Raw genomic sequence first — 21,306 nt, 5'->3', positions numbered from 1 at the left:
AACCCACACAGCCATTGTAGAAAAATCCACTTTAAGTTTGATAGGAAAACAAATGCGTTTGTGGGCAGGAAAAAAAAAAGGGTGGTGCAGCACTGTAGCGATAAGCTCTCCCTGGGGATCGTTAGTAAGACTGCTATGGTGTGATAACATTATACACCAGGTATTGCTATGGGTAACAGTGACAGTGGTGTCACTTGTCTGCATGGATTTTTTTGGCATGTTTGTTTTGACTTTTATGTACCAGATGCATTTTCTCATTCAATTGTTTGTGTGCGTTTTTGTTGTGTAATCTAGAACTAGAAGAGTGACAGCAGAACTGGTTAGGTGTTGGGACTTCTGATCCGGCCATCACCACTGGCCAGAGTTCCAGGCCGTGTTTTTCAGCATGGTGTTGTGTCCTTGGGGCAGGCATTTTATTCTGGTTTTTCCTCATTCCACCGCTCAGGTGTCACTGGGTGCCTGACTTTGGTCCGGAAAGGGTTAACTCACTCTGGACGATGGAACACTATAGTGTTCCTGACGTAAGGTAGCGTTCCCGGATGACAATTAAAATTTTTTCCACGTTTTCCTCATGGGGTAGCATAACAGTCGCAGCTACACCGGGCATTGCGAAAGTGTCAAGGGTCGAATGGAAAGTTTCTTCATGAGATTCTGTAACAACAAACTCCACAGCGAGCCAACGAGTTCAGGACCCCACACGACAAGCTAATCTGCATATGTATCGAAAATGGTGTTGCAGGCGATACAAGTGGAAATTTTTGGAGCAAAGTAGATCACGACAGCGGCTGTGTCTGGGACTCAACATAGGAAGGGAAGGTGCCCAGTCCTCTCCTGCCTGCTTTTTCCCTTCCTCACTTTAACCCTTTCCAGACGAACAAGTTCTCTCTCTTGCTTTTCCCTCCAGACGACCCATTTGTTAGGGTTTGGAAAAAAAAATCACAAAAAATACAAAACATAAAGTAACTGAATGAAACTGACTGTAGCTGACCCACTGACTCCTCTCCTCACGTCATGTGAATGCCCATCCCCCTCCCTCTTCACTGCTCTCAGAAGCTGAGTCACAGTCAGTACCTTCTTGCTGGTAGCTTTCTTCACTGCAAATACTTTATTCAACGCCTTCATCATCCTCGTCGATGTCAAAACCTTCAATTTGAAGCATTTCAGTCGCTTCAGCAGCGGCAAAAGCCACTGTCGTGATCTAGTTTGCTCCAAAAATTTCCAGTTGTATCGCCTGTGACACCATTTTCGATACATAAGCAGATTAGCTTGTCATGTGGGGTCCTGAACTTGCTGGCTCGCTGTGGAGTGTGTTGTTATGGAATCTTATGCAGAAACTTTCCATTCGACCCTTCACACATTTGCAATGCCCAGTGTAGCTATGATTGTTATGCTACTCCATGAGGAAAATGTGGTAAAATTTTTAATTGTCGAAACCGCAATAGCGTTCCGTCATCCGGAACACTACCTTACATCAGGAACGCTATAACGGTCCATTGTCTGGAGTGAGTTAATGAGATAAATTTTGAGGGAAAAAAGGCAGAAAATAAGTTGTTTTTCCTCCAAAGTACATTAGGACACACCCTGAAAGTGTAGAGGTTAAATTTCCTTTCTTTGCGGTTTATGCTTATGTAGGGAAGTGAAAACTGTTTTAATGAGATGAATTTTGACCTTGTGCAGGGCTCAACGAGTTTGGTGGGGTTTTTGTGGGGGGTGGGAGGTTGTTTGGCGTTCTTGTTTTTTTTGTTGTGTTTTTTAGCGTTTTAAACCTGATGGTGAATGAGGAAGACTGGCTAACACACCTTGAGCAGTGCTACTGTCTTGGGTTGTTTGTCTTCATGAAGGTGTGTGGCCTGGGTGAAGGACTGTTCCTGTGATACAGTTGAACAATGTGTTGTGAAAATAAAACCCCAAAAACTTGGATAGGGGATTGGGGGTGGGGTGAGGGGAGAAGACAGGGAGAGGGATGATTTTTTGTTGTTGTTGTTTTGATTCCAGTGTGTTCTGTCTCTATTGTCGGTGTCAGTGTGAATGTTTTGGTGGGGTTTGGGTTTTTTTTTTGTTGTTGTTTTTTGGTGGGGTGGGGGTGGAGTCTTTTTGGTAGTCAGTGATAACCTTGGGGTGGATTTTGCTGTCCTCTGGACTTCATTTTTGCAGTGTTAGGTGCTGGGGAGTGTTTTTCACACAGAAACTTGGTGTTGAAAGAGTTGATTTTAACTATTCACGCAGGACGCTTTGACTGAAAACCTAGTTCGGACGCTGAAGAGCATGTCAGCTTAACCCATTCAACCCTGGGTAACTACAGTCTTGGCAGGCTTCCATGACATAATGATGCAGAAAAAAAAGCAGAAAATGTACTGGTTTTTCCTCCATATTACAAGTGGACAGATCTGGAAATGCTGTAGTAGAAGTTTAGTTCCCTTTCTGTGTTGTTCATGCATGTGTGTAGAAATGTGAACACTTGTTTTAATTGATAACACAAGTTTTGAGGCCAGGGCATGTGAGGGCGCAGCAGGGCTGAATGGGTTAAAAGCGTCGGTTTAAAGTGACAGTAGTGTGTTTTGTTGGTGTAAAAAGTGTACATTATTTTAAGGTATTTATTATTAATGTTGTTTGGGGGTTGTTGTTTTTTTAAGGGGACAGTGGAGACCACAGAGAAATACTGCACTGACAAATGATGTGTTGTACCGTTTTCTGATTGAGTAAAGATCAGTGTTCTGATTGGAGTGAGGCAATCAAGGATTATGTTGACTGGCATTTAGAACAAATGAAACCAAGGTACAGTTTTGAACTCATTCTCACTCACACCCTATCTCTCCCTCACCCACTTACATTCACACACACACACACACATATTCACTCACTCAGATTTGTCAGCAACAAGGCAGATTTTGTTTCTTTTAAAATGTCAGGGGTTCTGCTCTTGCTTGAATGTTGTGTGTGTGCGTGTTTGTGTGTGTGTGCTATGTAATATGTGAAAGTGCATAATGTCTGTATGAATAATATTGGGTTCCTAGTTTGCATGAGTGTATGAACCAATCATTTTGACTTCTGTTGAAAAATCAACACATCTCATTTTGTCATGAGTTTGCAAGTCGCTTGGGGTGATGTAACTTGTAAAAGAAGAAAAAATATGCTGTCAAGTTTGGTTCACGAAACGGTATGCTAGATTCAAGTGTCTGGAGTTTTTCGCGAGGGTTTTGTAAATGTACGTTTGTTCCTCCTAAAATGGTCCGTGTTTCCCAACATAAGCATATCTGTGGCTTTGTACAAAATGAATATCTTAAAATAATATTGTTTTTCTAATGATGTGACATGATGATTATACAGACTGTATGTAAGGACTGTAATTAATATGACTGGTGGTCTTTGAAACATTGGGTTTCCTGTTCAAATCACTTGGACTGTTTCAGAATCTGCTTAATATAAAATTAAAGGTGATTCAAAAGTACCAAAATGAAGCATTGTGTCTTTATATGTGTTACATATGTATATGTTGTGTGTGTGTGTGTGTTTGTGAATGAGAAAGAAAGAACGACCGAACAAACCTTTTTCATTTAGGGAAAAAAGGAACAGGCACAAATGGCTGGTTTTTCATCCAGCCCTCATGAACAGGGAAAATGTTACATGTACTCAATACAAAAGCATAGCATTACATGAATAAGTTTCAAATCATGTCACAAAAGAGTGAGAGGGGGAGAGAGAGAATTCTGTGGATGTTTTGGGAGAGGTTTTTTTTAAATATATATATATTTTTTTAATGGTCAACATTGCAGAGCCAAGGTGAAATGAGATCAGTGTGAACGTTTTGTGTTTAAATTACCAGTTGTGTTAACTGATTATGCAGCATTGAAGTGATGCAGCCCCCATGATAAAGATGGCATGGAGAGCCTTGGCCAAAGGAATGATTCAGCGCTTGTAGCTTTTAGAGGCGTTTGATTGGCTAAGAGCGGACCAGGCAAGACGGGTCGTCTTTTCACTTTTAGCCGCGCAATATTTGGCCAAGCAGAGCAATCCAATAGGCCTAGTTTGCATCAGTTTGACATGGTACAGCATATGACACCAAATGACAGAGTTGTCATGTGGAGTGATGGCCTAGAGGTAACGCGTCCGCCTAGGAAGCGAGAGAATCTGAGCGCACTGGTTCGAATCACGGCTCAGCCGCCGATATTTTCTCCCCCTCCACTAGACATTGAGTGGTGGTCTGGACTCTGGTCATTCGGATGAGACGATAAACCGAGGTCCTGTATGCAGCATGCACTTAGCGCATGTAAAAGAACCCACGGCAACAGAAGGGTTGTTCCTGGCAAAATTCTGTAGAAAAAACACTTTGATATGAAAAACAAATAAAACTGCACGCAGGAAAATTTTTTTTTAAATGGGTGGCACTGTAGTATTGCGACGTGCTCTCCTTGGGGAGAGCAGCCCGAATTCCACACAGAGAAATCTGTTGTGATAAAAAGAAATACAAATACAAAATCCAGACCTGTAAGGTTCTGTCTGATGTCAGGAAGGTGACAGACCTTCACTGGTGGTCAAATGGCTGCAGCACTGGATTCATGCCAAGTTTCCCGAGTCAACCCCCTGTCACATCTGGTGGGGTAAGGGTGGAGATTTTTTTTCTGATCTCCCAGGTGTAGACCTTGTGCCCGAACCCCTTTCGTGTGTATATGCACACAGAAGATAAATACTCATGCTGGAGACCCTGTTATCCATGTCAACATTTGGTGGGTTGTGGAAACAAGAACTTACCCAGTATGCACACCGAAAACGGACAGGATAAACAAACAACAAAAAAAACATTAAAAAATGTTACATGTCTGTGTGTGTGTGTGAGTGTGTGCATGACTGAAACCGGATTGAATGACTCAGGAAACGAATGATGCGCGCCCAGTGGCAGCCGTCAGTCAGCTCTACCCAGGTAGGCAGCCTGTCACGCAAATGGCTCTCTGTTCGTAAAGCCCTTAGAGCTTGGTCTCTGATCAATGAAAGACATACTATAAGTTACATAAGTATCCATATCATAATTATCATCATCATGCTTGTCAGCAGCAATCCAGAAGCTTCAAGGGACGCCGGACTTGGTCTTTAGGGCCTGAACAGACCACAGTAACAAGCTGTGGGGGTATTGTCAGTTGTTTTTTGTTGTTACCACCACCTCTTTTTGTCTAAAGTTCTTTGTGATGGTTCTTCTGTCTTTGGAATTGTAGAAGAAATGGGTTGGGAATTTGATCTGTCTTGTTTTTGTCTTACCCATTGTTACTGTTTTTTTCTTTTCTTTCTTTCTTCCTTTCTTTTTTCCCACACCCCCAGTTGTGCTTTACATACATAAACATACACAGAGAGACATGGAGTCAGCATTGGTAACATGTATGGACACACACAAATACAGTTTACACACACACAGACCCACACACACACAGACACAGACACACACACACAAAGATAGCACTCCCTCAAAAAGCCAGGTCAGAATTTATCATAGTTTGTATTTATTGTCAGTCTGACTGCACCAGCTTCTCTGAAGGGAGTTGGGAGGGTTGGGGGTGGGTGTGGGGGGAGGGACGGGGGGGAGGAGAGAGGGAGAAGTTAAAAGATGGATGGGGGCGGGGGGCGGGGGTGCTGGAAAACCTGTCGCCAGCAGCTGACCGGACGTTAAAACATGAAAAAAAAAGAAAAAAAAAAAGGGGGTAATCGTCAACATGTCATCAGAAGACCAATGACAAGTCACATTCCTTCACCATCACCATCATCTCTCTCTCTCTCCCCACCCCCACCACCCCCTCCTTCCCTCTCAAACTCCCCCTCCCCAGCCCCCTCCCACTACACCATATCCACCTGGCTAACAAATTCATCAATATCAATGACAATGCTGTACAATCGATTTCCGATTTCTTTCTTTTTTTTTTCTTCTTTTTTTTTCAAAAAACAACATTACATACACAAACGCACACACACGCACACACACACATACTTGTATGCAGTACATGGGCATATGTACATGTTATTGATTATTACTGACCACACTCAAAGCATTCACACTCAGTACATAGTAGTACACATCCTGACAAGTATCAACAGCACTGCTCGCGTATACAGTCATCATCACGATCTGAAGTACCACACATACATTCGTACACACGTACACTTTCTTCTTGCCATCTTCAGTCAACAAATCGGTTCTCTTCTTCCCCCCCCCCCCCCCCACCCCCCCCCCACCCCCAATGCACCCTGATATAATTGATGTATTTGAAATTTAGTCAAACTCTGCTTGCCAAGTATTTGTGCAGGTACATACTTACAACACAAGCCTACCATGTTTTGTGTGAAGATACCTACACTCTTATAAAATGGAATCTGTAAAGAGCAAGTTCTCATTATGTCAGTATTTTTCTTCAATGATTAAAAAAAACCCAAAAAAACCCCAACTTTTTTTTCATTTTCCTGTTGTCCACTTTTTGACTACGCAGTAGAACGGTCTGACATGCAGGTGCACATTGTATTGCAAAATTCATGGTGTACTGTGAAATAAATAAATAAATAGATAAAAGTATTGATCATTCTAGTCAGAATCCTTATAACACATGTGGCTACCATTCCAGAATACCTGTATTTGTTTGTTACAGGGGGGGAAAGTGTATTAAAAAAAAAAAAAAGAAAAAAAAAAGGCAGACAGTTCCATGTGTTGTAGCCATGGGTTGCTGAACTGAGGGATAAAAAAAAAAAAATGGACAGATCTTTGTTTTTTTCACATGTGGACAAACCTGAACAGCTAGCTGAAGAAAGGTTTTAACTCGGAACGGTGTGTGCTCAGATCCACAAAGGGCTACGTAAGAGCTGAAGTTAGAAGAAAGCATGCTCATCAGCAAAAAATAGCTGTCACAAGTGAATGTGTCTGACTAGTAAAGAAAATGGAAAATAAACCTAACCACAACAACAAACAAAAACAACAAGACAATGGTGCTAACTACCTTCAGGAGAAAAAAAAAAATGTATAATATCAACAATGGTTGCTATGTTTACAACAGGGACAGAAAAATCCACCCCTTATTTAAAAAAGAACAAACATAGTTGTGTGTTCCTAAAATTCTTTAATCTTTTTTTTTTTTTTTTTTAATTCAGTTTGTTCCTGATTTTTTTACATCGCATTCTTGTTCGTAGTATTGTGGGGTGAACATAAATGCTGGGGGAAAAAAAGAAAGAAAGAAAAAGCCAACCAGACAACAGGCAGTTTTACTCATTTGTGTTCGATCAGTTACACTAAAGATAGATTTTGAAGAGAAAAAAGTTTTTAAAAAAAGTATTAAAAAAAAAAAAAATAATAAAATAAAAAAGAAAGAAAAGAAAACCAACTTTACAGTGATCATGATGTGGGCTGAGTTGCTTGCATGAGTGATATGTTAGCTGCAGCGCCAAGTTTGCTTATAGCGTTAAGACTGTTCTGAAGTCTACGGAACTGGTGTAGATGTTGGGAGGGAAGTTCACAATGCTTAGCAAACAAACAGAATATTGCTCAGATCACTCGTACAAATAGGCTGTGAAGACAAACCCAAAGGAATTCTACCTTCTCCTCTATTATGTTGTTGTTGCTTTTGGTGGTGGTGGTTGTTTCACAAAGTAACGTGTGTCATCTGCCTCACAGAAATTATTCATTTTATTTATTTTATTAAATTATTCATTTTATTTATTTATTTTATTTCTATTACTATTGGGTTGTGTTTTTTTTTTACTAGAGGCATTTGTGTGACTGGCATAGGTAATAGGGAAGAAGAAAAATAAAAAGATTAATAGATGAGACAACATACATACATACAGACTGTAAGAAGAAGAGAGACAAGAGTTTAAGATTTTTTTTTGGGGGGGGGGGGCGGGGGGGGGGGGGGGGGGGGAAACACACCAGAATTAGGGTTCAGACTCTGCCAGTAAATCTGAGACAAGCTGGCGCCTGCTCTTTCCACAGAGAACCATAATCATCCCTTCAGCTTTAAATTCTTTCATTTATAATAATCTTTTTTTCTTCTTCTTTCTTTTTTTTTTTAATCAAATTCTCCTCATCTTTTTTTCACAGAAGAGAACTTCACATCATCTGCATTCCTGAAATCCAGTCAGCGAATATGCACATTGCTGTCTTGGTTTCACTGACATTTTATTTCATTTACTAAGCCAGAGCATGGGAGGAACCATCATTCCAGAACACGTCCCTCTCGCTTATTGGATTGGTAAACATGAAATTTGGGAACTAGTTTCAATGGCTGTTTTTTTGTGTGTTTTGTTGTTGTTGTTGTCCTTCTGATAGCAATGTCTGTTTGTTTAAAAAAAAACCCAGAAAGAATAATGAGAAAACAACCCAAATTCCAATCACTCGTTAGATTTGTAAACGTGCGCTTTGGAACTATCATCCAGGTGCTTTTTCTTTTTTCTTTTTTTTCTTTTTTTATCCAGGTGCTTTTTCTTTTTTGTCTGGGGTTTGATTTTTTTTATTTTAATTTACGATATTCATGTTTGTTCATGTTATTGCATTTCTTTACTGCATTTTGTACGCCACACAGGAGTGGATATTATTCCTGGCACTGCATTTTATCACAATTATCTATGGCCATTGCTGTTATTAGTTTTTATCATCTCCAACTGCTAATTTTGAGTTCGTCTGATTGCTTTGTTAATGTTGACAACACCTAAACTAATTTTTTTTTTTAATAATTAAAAAAATATTTTAAAAAGGGAGAAAAATGAAAATCATGGGCCCCTTCCTCACCTCAAACCTTTATTTATTTATCTATCTGTTTTGCAATAGCTTGATGGATGCAAAGTTTAGCTGTTCCTTTGATGGAATCACTGCCCACATTCAACTGGAGAAACAAGTGACGAGTGTTTTGATTAATCAATGGGGGAGGTGAGTGGAGAGAAAGTGAGAGATGGAGAAACAAATTTCTTAAATGATGAAAAGCCGAGGAGACAACTGCTGTCCCGACTATCAGGGCTAGAATTTGATTATCGTGGAGAATGTCTTGCCCAAGTTACATTCCCACTCTCTCAGGTAAGAGGGTTTTAGGATAATCAGCATTGGGATGGTTCCCAAAGGACAACTAGCCCCCAAGGCTGCAGCATTAAGAGCCAGTGCAATGTTGCCCCCTAGTTTGAGAGTCCTAGTCCTTCACAAAACACTGCTGTAAATGACTTCCCATTGCAGTGGAGAAACCACTGATAACACACCCCTCATTCTACTGTTGGCCCAACTGTAAACTTATGTCAATCTGTGATATAAGCTGATGTACCATGTTTCAAAAACGTCGCTGAACAATGTTATTGATTCCCTCAGATGAAAACTTGAAAGGTGTTAGTGCAGGGTGTTCAGACGTGGTAGTGGAGGGGCCGGGAAAGAGTTGGGATTAAGATTATATATAATAAAACAACTGATGCAGTGATATGAGTTGTCTGAAAAGATTTGTACTCACTGTTATTAATACAAGATCCGGATTTTTAACACCAACGTGAAGTTGGTTCTACTCTATGGCTCAGAGACGTGGAGAGTGACAAAGACCAGCACCCACAAGCTTCAGACATTCACCAACAGATGTCTAAGAAACATCCTGAACATCAGATGGCCAGAGGTTGTCTCCAATGAAGAACTTTGGAACATGGCAAAACAGACCCCACTGGAGACGGAAATCAAGAAACGGAAATGGGGATGGATAGGCCACACACTACGCAAGCCTGCAACAAACATCACAAGACAGGCTCTTGATTGGAACCCACAGGGGAAAAGGAAAGTTGGCCGTCCGAAGCCGACCTGGCGGAGAAGCATTGAGGCAGAGACAAGGGCGGCCGGAATGACGTGGGCCGAACTGAAGAGGACCAGCCAGAGCCGGGTGCGTTGGAGGAGTGTTGTTGCGGCCCTATGTTCCCCACGGAATCAAGAGGAATAAGTCAAGTAAGTCAAGTTATTAATAGGCTGACTGGTAGGAGCAGCAACAACTGAAAAGTCACAGAAAAACTAAGCCCTGATGACAGGCAACATGCTGAACATAATAGTATGACAGTATAATTTTTTGTGTGTGTCTTTTGAAACAGAAAAAAGAAATGAAGCCTTTTTTTGTTGGTTTGTTTGTTTGTTTTGTCTTTGTTTTATTTTGTTCTGATTTGTTGGTGTAGTAGAAACTGCTAGGAATCTGTATGTTCTGATAATGACTAGGAGACGACATGGAAAGTGTAAACATACCATGGGGTAAAAAAAAAAAAAAGAGGGGGGAGGGGGGGGTATAACGATTCCACTATCACTAAACAGCTTCGGAGTGGAAACAAAAACCAAATGTTGAATTTTGTTTTTGATCCATGCTCTCTTATCTCTCTCTGTGTGTTTGTAACATGTTATACATAACACAAACACACTAAACACACTACACACTTTTTTCTGTCTTCACGGTCATCTTCACTGCAACACACACACACACACACACACACACCACTCACACACAAGCATACACACACAAACACAGAACTTGTATCGCATTCTCACCACAGTTTATATAACTAATGCAATCTTCCCAACCAGTCAACACTTCGGAGATGGAATAGAAAAAAAAACAAGAAAGAAATAAAATCTGTCAAATATATAGATATTAAAAAAAAAAAAAAAAAAAAAAAAGGACACTGAAAGAATGTTTGTTGTTGGTTGCTGTAGTTTGCTTTCTTTTGTTAATTTGTTGTTGCTTTTTTATGGGGGCAGGGGGGCGGAGGGAAGAGTGATAGGGAGGGGTGGAAAAATCATGGGAAAAAAAAAGCTCCACACAAAATGTTCTTGAATATATATATATATATATATATATATATATATATATATATATATATACTAAATAAAAGCACCACCTGATAAAAACAAAACAAAAAGACAATAAAAACAGTAAAAAAAAAATAAAAAAAAGGAAAAGAAAAAAAAAAAATCTCTGATGTGGTTGAATCCATGGTTTTGCATTTTAATAATAATTTTTCTTGTGTCCATGAGAATACTTCAAAAGAACACCCGTGTCTTGCTGAGGACTAAAAAGATCAGCTGACATTCTCTTCACAAACGATCGGTCATTCCATGGACTGTTCAATGGATAGTATGTTGATGGTGTGTGTGTGTGTGTGTGGTGTGTGTGTGTGTGTGTGTATGAGTGCATGCCTGTGTGCACATCTGTGTGTGTGCACAAGTGTGCATGAGCACACAACTGGCTCAACAAATGTGTATCTTGCTAGCACCTGAACTACCAACAACAAACTGAAAACGTCCACACTCAGTCACACTCGCATGCCCACACATACTGTCCTCACCAACACATACGTATGTAAAAGTTTATATATATATGTATATATATATAATATACACAATACATTCACGCAGATGTGCATCGTTATGAAACCGCCAGGCATGTCTCTGTGTAATTAAACGTGTGCTCATCATTTTGATTTCAAAAAGAATAATGACTTCTTAGCTTTCTGCCGCCATTCACAAGAAAAACAAAATCGTCCAGACAAATTTTTTTTCCATGCATTCTCTTTCTGTCTCTGGAGCAATGTCTCTCTCTCTCCCTCTCTCTCTTTCTCTCACATACGTGCATCCATGCACACACACACACACACACACAAAAGAGACATTCTATCCAGTCACTGTCACATGTATATCCATTTAGTAACAGGGTTTTAAAAAACAACATTTACATGACCGCACATGTGTACATGTCCAATAATTATTCCACCAACAATAGTATAACACACCAGTATAATAATCATAATCATAATAATAATACAGACAAGGACAGCAAAACCATGTCACCATTCTTCCTTTCCTCATTCCTTGCTCATCATCGGCCAGTTTCTTGGAAAGATCATTTTTTGCACCTCTCCATTATTTCATAAATTAATCAGAAAACCAATCATCGCATTTGTACAGGAGCTTCTTGTCATGTTGTTTGTGGGGGAGAGAGGGGGGCGGGGGGTAATGCTTAGAGTCTGGAAATGGTTAGTATGTACACTCTTTCTAACAGGACATAGGTTGTGTTTGAGTGTGTGTGTGCGCGTGCACATATTTTTTCGTATTTTCGTGTCACAGTGTGAATTTCGCTGGTTTTCCTGAACAAACGTGGCCAAGTCGGAACAGCAGGTGCATCTGAGCTGCTGTTCCTTCAAACAAACCTTCTATGTTTCCACTGACTTACCGCCAAGTTTCCTTGACCTTGCATGGAAAGAAAAATTCAATAATTCTGTGCAAACTGAACCATCTTGAATTTAACACTGACTGATCTCTTGAAATTATATTATTGACTTCCCACTGCATAATGCAAAATTGTGTGTGTGTTTTTGGGGGGTGTTTTTGTTGTTGTTTTTTTTAAAAATTTTTTTTATTGAATGGCAACATAGACAGAGCATAAGAATGACACTGTTTCTGTGGTGGTGTTAATCCCAACCAGGAACCCTCATGAAAGGTATTGTACTTTGGGTGATGGTTTATGCCCCTTGAATGAATCATCCCTTTCCAGTATGAACAAAAATGACTATTAGTGAGTGAGTGGGTTTTCAGAGTTTCAGAATTTGTTGCTTGTATTTTTGATTGTGCACTGTTTATGATTGTGTGTTATGACTTGTGTGCATGCGCGCGTGTGTGCTTGTGTGTGTGTGGGTGGGGGGGGGAGGGGTTCGGAATAATCTTTAATAATGTTTGGTATATTGTGTTCAATTTTCTTTCCTTTTTGATGTTCATGTGTGTGTTCTATTTGTAAATGCCTAGGGCTTATTTTCAAGATTAATAATAATGATATATATGTCGTGCACTGTTATGTACATATACACTATATGCACAGATCTATCAGATGATCCAATAAGGATGAGAAACGTAAAATCATCTATTATTTTTCTGACCCCAGATACTTTATTTTTTTTAATACATATCTAATGTCACTAAGTGTCTGTGTTTGTGAGGGCTGTTCCACGCTTAAAAGATCACTTAGGCCTAAAACGTGTACTTGAGCAATATGATCACACACACATGGTATACATGCATACACCCATGCAACACACAAAAACACAAATATCATCATAACCAACCTATTGAAATAAAAAATATCAACTCAGTCGGTGCAGAGTTCATGACCATCTATCATTTACTTTTATAACCATAATAATATTACTGATAATAATAATAATAATAATAATGATAATAATAAAAACAACAGTAACAAATTAACAATTATGATAATATGTGTGAATACTCCATGGCAAACTAGCCCATCGTTCATCGCACCACAAGGCATCAATTTTCATTTTTCTTTAAAAATCAATTTATATATTTAAAAAAACAAACAAACAAACAAAAAACCCAATAATAATAATAATAAATTTTTGTTTAAAAAGTAACCCTTAAACACATCAAAACGAGGCCGACATCCTGAGGTCACGTGATTTCTTGAATAATAATCAGTTTTTTCGTCCGAACCAACCACTCCAACACACACGTCGCACGTTTGTTTTCGTTTTTCGTTCCGTAACAACAAAAGCAATGTACACTGGCCTTGACTGTCGCCATTTTGTTTTGAAATACACAGCACAGTTCCGCAGCAAATGCACTGCTGAAGAACAAGAGGTAGATATTATGTTGTTGTTGTTTTGTTTATTTTTTCATTCAAGGCACTTAGCATTAAAATCCACGGTTAATAAGGGGGTGGGGTTTGGGGGGGCAAAAAAAAAAAAAAAAGAAAAAAAAAGAAACAGAAATGAAAAAAAAAGCCTAATTCAGCATGCTCTGCTTCATTCCATGGGGAAAAAAAGTACTAAATAATTTCAGAATTGTTCAGCTTGATTTCTTGATCTATAATTAAAGAAAAAAAAACATTTTGGGTGTGTGTGGGGGGGAAGGGAGGTGTTGGGGGGGGGGGGGGGAGTATCACAAATGTTTACTGAACTCACAGAGGTTCTATTGCTAAATAGAAAATAAAATAATAATCAATTATTATTAAAAATAATAATTATTATGTGTACCATTAAAAAATTTTTTTTTAAACAAAAAAACCCCCTACTAACTCTTTCTTGTAAACCACAAAGCAATAACGTTTCGATTGACTTTTCAACTCCAGGGGCTAATCAGATGCAAAATAGGTTATTGTTTACCCATGATGGCTCAAATCAACAACCATGTTCTGCAAGAAGTGATTCACATCACACACAAATAATAATCACTAACTAACCAGCAAAATAAATTAGTAATATCAAAATAAGTTGACAAACTACAAGGAATTTGAACAATGAAAGTAATACTGGAAAAATCCATTTTGATTCACATTCAGCTCTTAAAACTTAATTTCAAAGTGTCAAGATGTTTTCGAATGAACATAGTAATATCAGACCCAAAACAAAACAAACCAAAAAACAACAAAATAAAGCCCCAGACAAACAAACCAAATCCTTTGGACAAAAAACAATCCAAAATGACAACAATCTGGAAAAGAGGAAGGAAAAACATCTATGAATACGACCTCCAGCTAAATGTGCATATTTTTTAAATGAAAAAAAAACAAACAAAATAAATAACAGACTAAATAAACAAATAAATAATACAATAACAAATAAATGAATGAATAAGAAATATAAATGCAAATATAGAAAAGAAAAGAAATATATATATGTCCCACTCTTGACAAAAAAAAACTAACCAAAAAAATACAGTTTTACTCTGTTTCACCCCCCACCCCCACCCCCATCCCTAACCCTAGTAATGGGCTAGAAATAAATACTACAAGTTTACATGGCAAAATGTCTCCAAACGTCCTGGAAACTAGCGGCGGAGCGGGGAGGGGGCAGGGGCTCAGGGGGGACAACTTTCAATATCACTATGGCAATCAACACAGTATTTTGGTTTTGTTTTCAATCAAAAAAAAATCATATCCACCTTTTTGAAAAGAAAAAAAAAAGAAAAACTGCCGCTTCATCATAAACCAATGCCCTTGACAGCTGAACAAAACACTCACAATCATGCTTTTAAAAAAAATGGGTTTTTTTTTTTTAATCTAAATAACAAATCCATTTAAAAGAGAGAAAAAAAAAAAGATGTATGGTTGTGATCATATTCAAAAGACTTCATCGTTAATGGTAAATATAATAACATAATCAATTTGATGATGACGACGACTTTGACCCAAAACAAGAGCTGACCCTCTGACCTCCTTCCAGAAGTCAGGTCAAGGTCTGTGGTTGACAAACAAGAGTGGTTCAAAAGGGGTAGACCTGCATAGCAGCCTTCAACAACAAAAGACACCCTCTCGCTCTCGAAGCATAAGGAGAGACAAGTGAGAGTGAGGTTACTACATTTCTGTAGTTTGTATGCTTGGGGTGGAGGGCGTGTGTGTGTGTGTGTGTGTGTGTGTGTGAGTGAGTGAAAAACAGGCCTCACGCACTGACCTAATCCCACAGTTGACATGTTTTTACCAGTGCCATCTGACTTCATCCTGTCACTATCGGCAACTTCTTTTCTTTTTCTTTTTTTTTTTTTTAACGATATTTCTCACTTGATGCTGTCATTGTCTACAACTTTTACAAATATTACTTACTTCATCCTGTCACCGTCGACAACTTTTTACCGATATTACTGACTTGATCCTGTAACAGTTGACAACTTTTTACCGATATGAATGACTCGATCCTGTAATTGCTGACAACTTTTTGCCGATATTACTTCATCCTGTAACTGCTGACAACTTTTTTTTTACCGATATTACGAACTCGATCCTGTAACTGTCAACAACTTTTTACCATAATTTATTACTTCATCCTGTCACTTGACAACTTTTTACTGCTGATCACTAGACTTAATCCTTTTTTTTTTTTTTTTTTTATCGATTTTACTGGCATGAGAGGGTTCAGTAGGCTGTGCAAAAACACAGGCGTGTTCTTAGTTTGGTAACTGCGTAGCGTCTTAACATTTAAAAATACATAAAAATAAAAAAAGAAGAAAGTCTTTGCAAAAAAACAACAACAACAACTCATCAAACTGCTTCCCTGAATTATTCCCATAAATATCTAAATGCTTTATATTTCAGATAATTCACTGGTTCAGGACCAAACAAAAATGAAAGAAAAAAAGATACCTTGTCTGAGGATATACCACTTACAACAGTGGAAGCAAGGAATCAGTTAACTAACATGAATTTTCAAAAGACTTAACAAAAGCTATGATCATAGAAATTCATAATACTCTTTCCATGGCTGTCTAAGTTTCGGCTGAGACTGAATTCCTAGAGCAGGACCACGTAATTATAACAAAAATAAAAACAAATAAATAGACAAAAAAACAAAACAAAAAAACCCAACTAAATTAAAAAGAAAAAAAGCTGTCCCGAGGAGCCAGACAACAGCTGCCCAAAACTTTTACTTTACGTTTTTTTGGTTTCAGACACTAAGTACCAGTAGTAGTCAATGCATTGATGTTAACATGAACAACAGAAGATAAAAGTGAAAACAGAACAAAACAAAAAAACAAAACAAAAAAAACAAAACAAAAAAAGAAAACAAAAAATCATCACAACACAACCCTCATGTAGCAGGAAATAGGTCTTGTTGAGTACGCACATATATAAATGTATGTATGTATGCCAACCATCTGTCTTTCCGTTTCCCCCTCCCCCACCCCCCCGACTCCCTACAGGACTTTGGGAGAACTCTGCTAATGTAGCAGCAAGAAATGACCACAAAGTTCAAAGTCTGCAAGGACTCTTCTTCGTCCCCATCCCCACCAATCCCCCTTCCGGAAGTTCCCCAAAATGCAGTTTTGGACAGTTCCTGCTTCCTTCTGTTGCCAAGGACGTTTCCCCAGGGGGAGGGGTGGAGTGGGGGGGGTGGGGTGGAGGGGGAAACACACTGCCACCACCAGTTGTCAGCTTGGAACTCCGTGAGTGAGGATGGAAGGAAGGAAGAAAGGAAGGAAGGAAATCACCACCTGATTTTTTGTTGTAAGCCTGGGAAGAAGGAAAGATTTACTTTCCGAATGTATTCCTGCAGCAAGGTAAAAGGTAGCAAGGGAGGCCTAGAGGAGGGAGAGGATCCACCTTGCCCCTCCCACCCCCCACCCACATCCCCTTTAAAGTCTGTTTTGGTGTGTGTGTGTGTATCTATGTGAGTGTGTTGCTTCAGAGACCCACCCACCCATCAACACTTTGACACCCACCCAACACCCCCAACCCACCCCCCCTTTTTTTCTCCCTTCATCAGCTCCTCCACTCCTTGAGGAGGATCTCCAGCCAGCAGGGGCAGGAGGTGACAAACTGTCTGGAGTAGCAGGGGCCCCAGCCCTTGGCGAAGCTGACCCGCACCGACCAGGGGTCGTAGGGTCCGTCCGACAGCTCGGGGTCCCGCAGCCTCTGCAGGGCCCGCAGGCGCTGGTAGTCAAAGAGGCGCAGCGAGTACCCGGGCAGCACCTTCCACACCACCAGCGAGCGGCAGTTGGGCTCCTCCAGGGTGGGCGAGTTGACGAAGAGCGGGAACTGCGAGCGGTTGTAGAGCCAGACGGACCGGCCCTCCCGGCTGAGGATGAGCCCCAGGCCGATCTTCTCCCGCGTCTTGCGCACCGGCTCCAGGGGGGTGGGGGCCTGGGCCTGCTGGAGGAGCTCCAGGCACATCCCGCTGCCGTGCGGGAGGCGCTGGAAGATGCTCAGCGAGGGCTCGCGCAGCACGTACAGCCGACCCACGCGCTCCCGCATCTCCCAGTAGGCGATGCTGCACCAGTGCTGGTGCTGCTGGGGGTGTGGGTGTGGGTGGGTGGAGGGAGGAGAGTGTGGAGGTGGTGGGGAGTGTGTGGTGGTGGGGTGTAGTAGTAGGTGTGGTGGTGGTGATGGAGCATCGTCACCTCCTCCTCCTCCTCTCCCTACCACTCTTCCTCCTCCTCTGTTGTCTATCAGTGTGGTCTCCCCTCCTCCTCCATCTCCTCCTCCACCGTCATCCTCATCTTGGGCAGGACTGTTGGGCAAATACTGGCTGGACACGTCCCCTGCAAGATCCATCACATCGACGTATTGTCAATTTCTGGGACAACTGTGATAATCATGGTAGTAGTAGTTAGTAGTAGTGACAGTAGTAGTAGTAGTAGTAATGTTAGCAGTAGTCACAGTAATACAGTAGTAGTAGTAGTAGTAGTATTTATATAGCACCTAATCTTTGATAAGAAGAAGAGGAATAACAATAATGATAATATCTACCATAAGAATAACAACAATAACAACAATAATATTCTTCTATCATTATTATCATTATCATCATTACCATTATCATGAGAGGATTTCAAATTATCGTGCCAACCAGCTAGAAAATCTTGGCACTTTCACACCAGTCATTCACATGCATGCACATCTGGAATTCAGAGAGAGATGAACGACAGAACTTTACACTGTGTATGTGCATGGACTACCAGAGAAACTGTAGACAGGAAAGAGGAATGGGGAGAGGGGGAGGGGGAGAGGGGGAGGGGGGGGGGAGCTATTTCATCACTATAACTAGTGCACAGGTTATACAGGTATACATACAACCAGAATACAATCATCACCAATAATAATAATCGTTAAAATGCATTTGTGGGCCCACACACGCGCACACCTACACACACACAGAGAAACACAGAGCCTCCTCCCTCATATCACAGCATGATGTGTGTGTGTGTGTGTGTGTGTGTGTATAACTTTCATCTTATCCACAGCTTGTCATGCCAGATTTCCCACCACCACCACCACCCACCCCACCCCAACAAAAATCCAAAACGCTTTTGAATCCCTGACAACAAACAATGAAAAAGAAAGATGAAGACTGCCTGACAAACATGCTTTCATGACACACAACATCGCTGAAAACACCACCACCAAAACAAACAATAATGATAAACAAACAAAACATGACATTTTTTTTTTTTTAGAAAAACGTTTTCCACCAAGTATCAAATAAATAAAGCTTTATTTGTTGTTTGTTTAGTATTTACTTTTCCTCTCTCTTGACCCTCACAGCACACCATACACCACCACCCTCACTGTCCTAGCCTACCAACTACCTCCCTCCCCTCCCTCCCATTAAAACACACACACACACACACACACACAAAAAAACCCAACAAGAAACCCTCAGATGTGTGTGTGTGTGTGTGTGTGTGTGTGTGTGTGTGTGTGTGTGTGTGTGTGTGTGTGTGTATGTGTGTGTGTGTGTGTGTGTGTGTGTGTGTGAAGAATGCTGCGCTACGTAGTAGTGGTGGCAAAAGTATAAAGTGTGTGTGGTATGGACGGACGGCCCGGCTACCAGGCTGGCCCCCTAAAACCTGTACAGGGCCCCACGGTAAGAGCGACTTGACTGGCGACAGCGTTATCTGCAGACGGGCATCTCGCGGAGCCCCGGCCCCCCCTTGCCACTGATGAATGGCGACACACGCTGGGGCCCTGTCAGGGAGTCCGCATTCCTCAACAACGGACGGCAGGCCTGTGGTACTGGCTTCTCTCTCTCTCTCTCTCTCTCTCTCTCTCTCCTTCGCCTCTTCCCCAGTCAGTCTCTCTCGCTTTTGCGGTTATACTACTAGGTTTCGGTCCCCCCCCCCTTTCCCCCGAACAAGACCAGGTTCAGCACACACACACACACACACCACACACACAGAGGAGGTATAAGAGAGAGAATGTGAGAGGAGAGAGAAGAGGTATGAGAGTGACAGCAAAAGAGAGAGAAAGAGAGAGAGAGAGAGAGATAGAATGTGTGTGTGAGAGAGAGAGGATGTATGTGTGAAAGAGAGAATTAGAGAGAATGTGTGTGTGTGTGTGTGTGTGTGTGTGTGTGTGTGTGTGTGTGTGTGTGTGTGTGTGTGAAAGAGAGAGAGAGACGGAGGAGAGAAAATGAACTCCTCTCTCAAGCAATGTTTCGAGAACCAAAGACATCACAGAGGCACTGAGATAGCCGGAGAGGAGCTTAATTTTGTATGAATAGCATAAATTTTATTGTCATGAAACCTTAAGCTTTATAAGACACAAGTGCAATGGCAAATAAATGAATGGAAAAATACACAATTAAATAATCAGTTAACGCAATAAATCAAAACAGCATTAATAAACAAATTTTCCGAATCTTGTTTGTATATATTCATCATCTGTTAGCATCAACTGACTGGGAATATTTCCGGTCTTATTCGAGCACACACACACACACAGAGAGAGAGAGAGAGAGAGAGTTTTCAAAGGTTATACAAGAATCTTGTAATACAGGTAATGTTCCTAAGTCAGTTGATGCAGATGTAACCAAGGTTGGGGAAATTTGTATTCGAACGCTGCAGTCGTGTACCAACACTGACCACAACTATTTATTCATTTATTTATTTATTTATTTATTCATTTAGTGTGTGTGTGCCTCGTGTCAAATACAAATCCTCGAGACTTGGTGACAAAATGATTCTATAATACCGCAGAAATCATCATGTATAGACAGACCTATACCACCTACCTTCAATCTAGACAATAAAAGCGTTCGCGTGCGTGCACATGGCAATGCCCCCCCCCCCCCCCCCCCCCCCCTCCCCCCCTCCCAGCCTTTGCATTCCGAAGAATGTTTCAGGAAAGATTTTAATCCACATACCTCTTTTCTTCAAATTTCATTCTCTAAACTGTGTGTGTGTGTGTGTGTGTGTGTGTGTGTGTGCGCGTGCGCGCGCGTGTATGCGCGCTCGGCGCGCACATACACACACGCGCGCATATGTATCAGCGTATTAGTGTATGTGAGTGTTCTGCCTGTTCAGAAAACTGGAAAGATTATGTGCATACGTACCTCCATTCATAATTCTCTCTCTCTCTCTCTCTCTCTCTAACAGAAACATACACACCTTTCTCGATCTCTCATACATAAATACACACACACATAGTTATCTCATTCACACACACACACACACACACACACACACACATTTTCTCCACCAGAAACCAACAATGTACTTTAAAAAAAAAAAAATAATAAATAAAAAATAAAATTAAAAAAAACTTATAAAAATTTTTTTGAAAAAGACTAAAAAGGACAAAATTTGTAAACAAACAAAAAAACAAAAAAAATCTTTACCCTGCTTTCCCCCAAAACCACACATACACATACAAAAATAAAAAAAAATAAAAATAAAACAAAAAATAAAACCGACCCAGCCTCCTTCCTATATATCCCGCCCCAGCCAGCCCCCAGACAGGGCCCCAGGCGAGCAATGTGGGCCGGCTCCCACAAAGTATGCCGTAGAGCCGCCTAGTCTGCACCCCTCACAATAAACACACAGCCCTTCTCTCTGCTGGC

General features: G+C 40.6%; 1 protein-coding gene across 1 annotated transcript in view; it reads right to left on the bottom strand.

Moving 5' to 3' along the window:
• Positions 1–17,228: 17,228 nt before the first annotated feature.
• Positions 17,229–21,306, bottom strand: part of LOC143277985 (mothers against decapentaplegic homolog 6-like) — a 45,147-nt gene continuing 41,069 nt past the window's right edge. The window contains exon 4 of the mRNA XM_076582997.1: positions 17,229–18,007. Within this exon, the coding sequence (XP_076439112.1) occupies positions 17,229–18,007 (779 nt within the window). The remainder of the gene's footprint in view (positions 18,008–21,306) is intronic.

Source organism: Babylonia areolata, chromosome 35 (genome assembly GCF_041734735.1).
Source record: "Babylonia areolata isolate BAREFJ2019XMU chromosome 35, ASM4173473v1, whole genome shotgun sequence".
NCBI lineage: Eukaryota > Metazoa > Mollusca > Gastropoda > Neogastropoda > Buccinidae > Babylonia > Babylonia areolata.
This window is presented reverse-complemented; position numbering and strand designations above follow the sequence as displayed.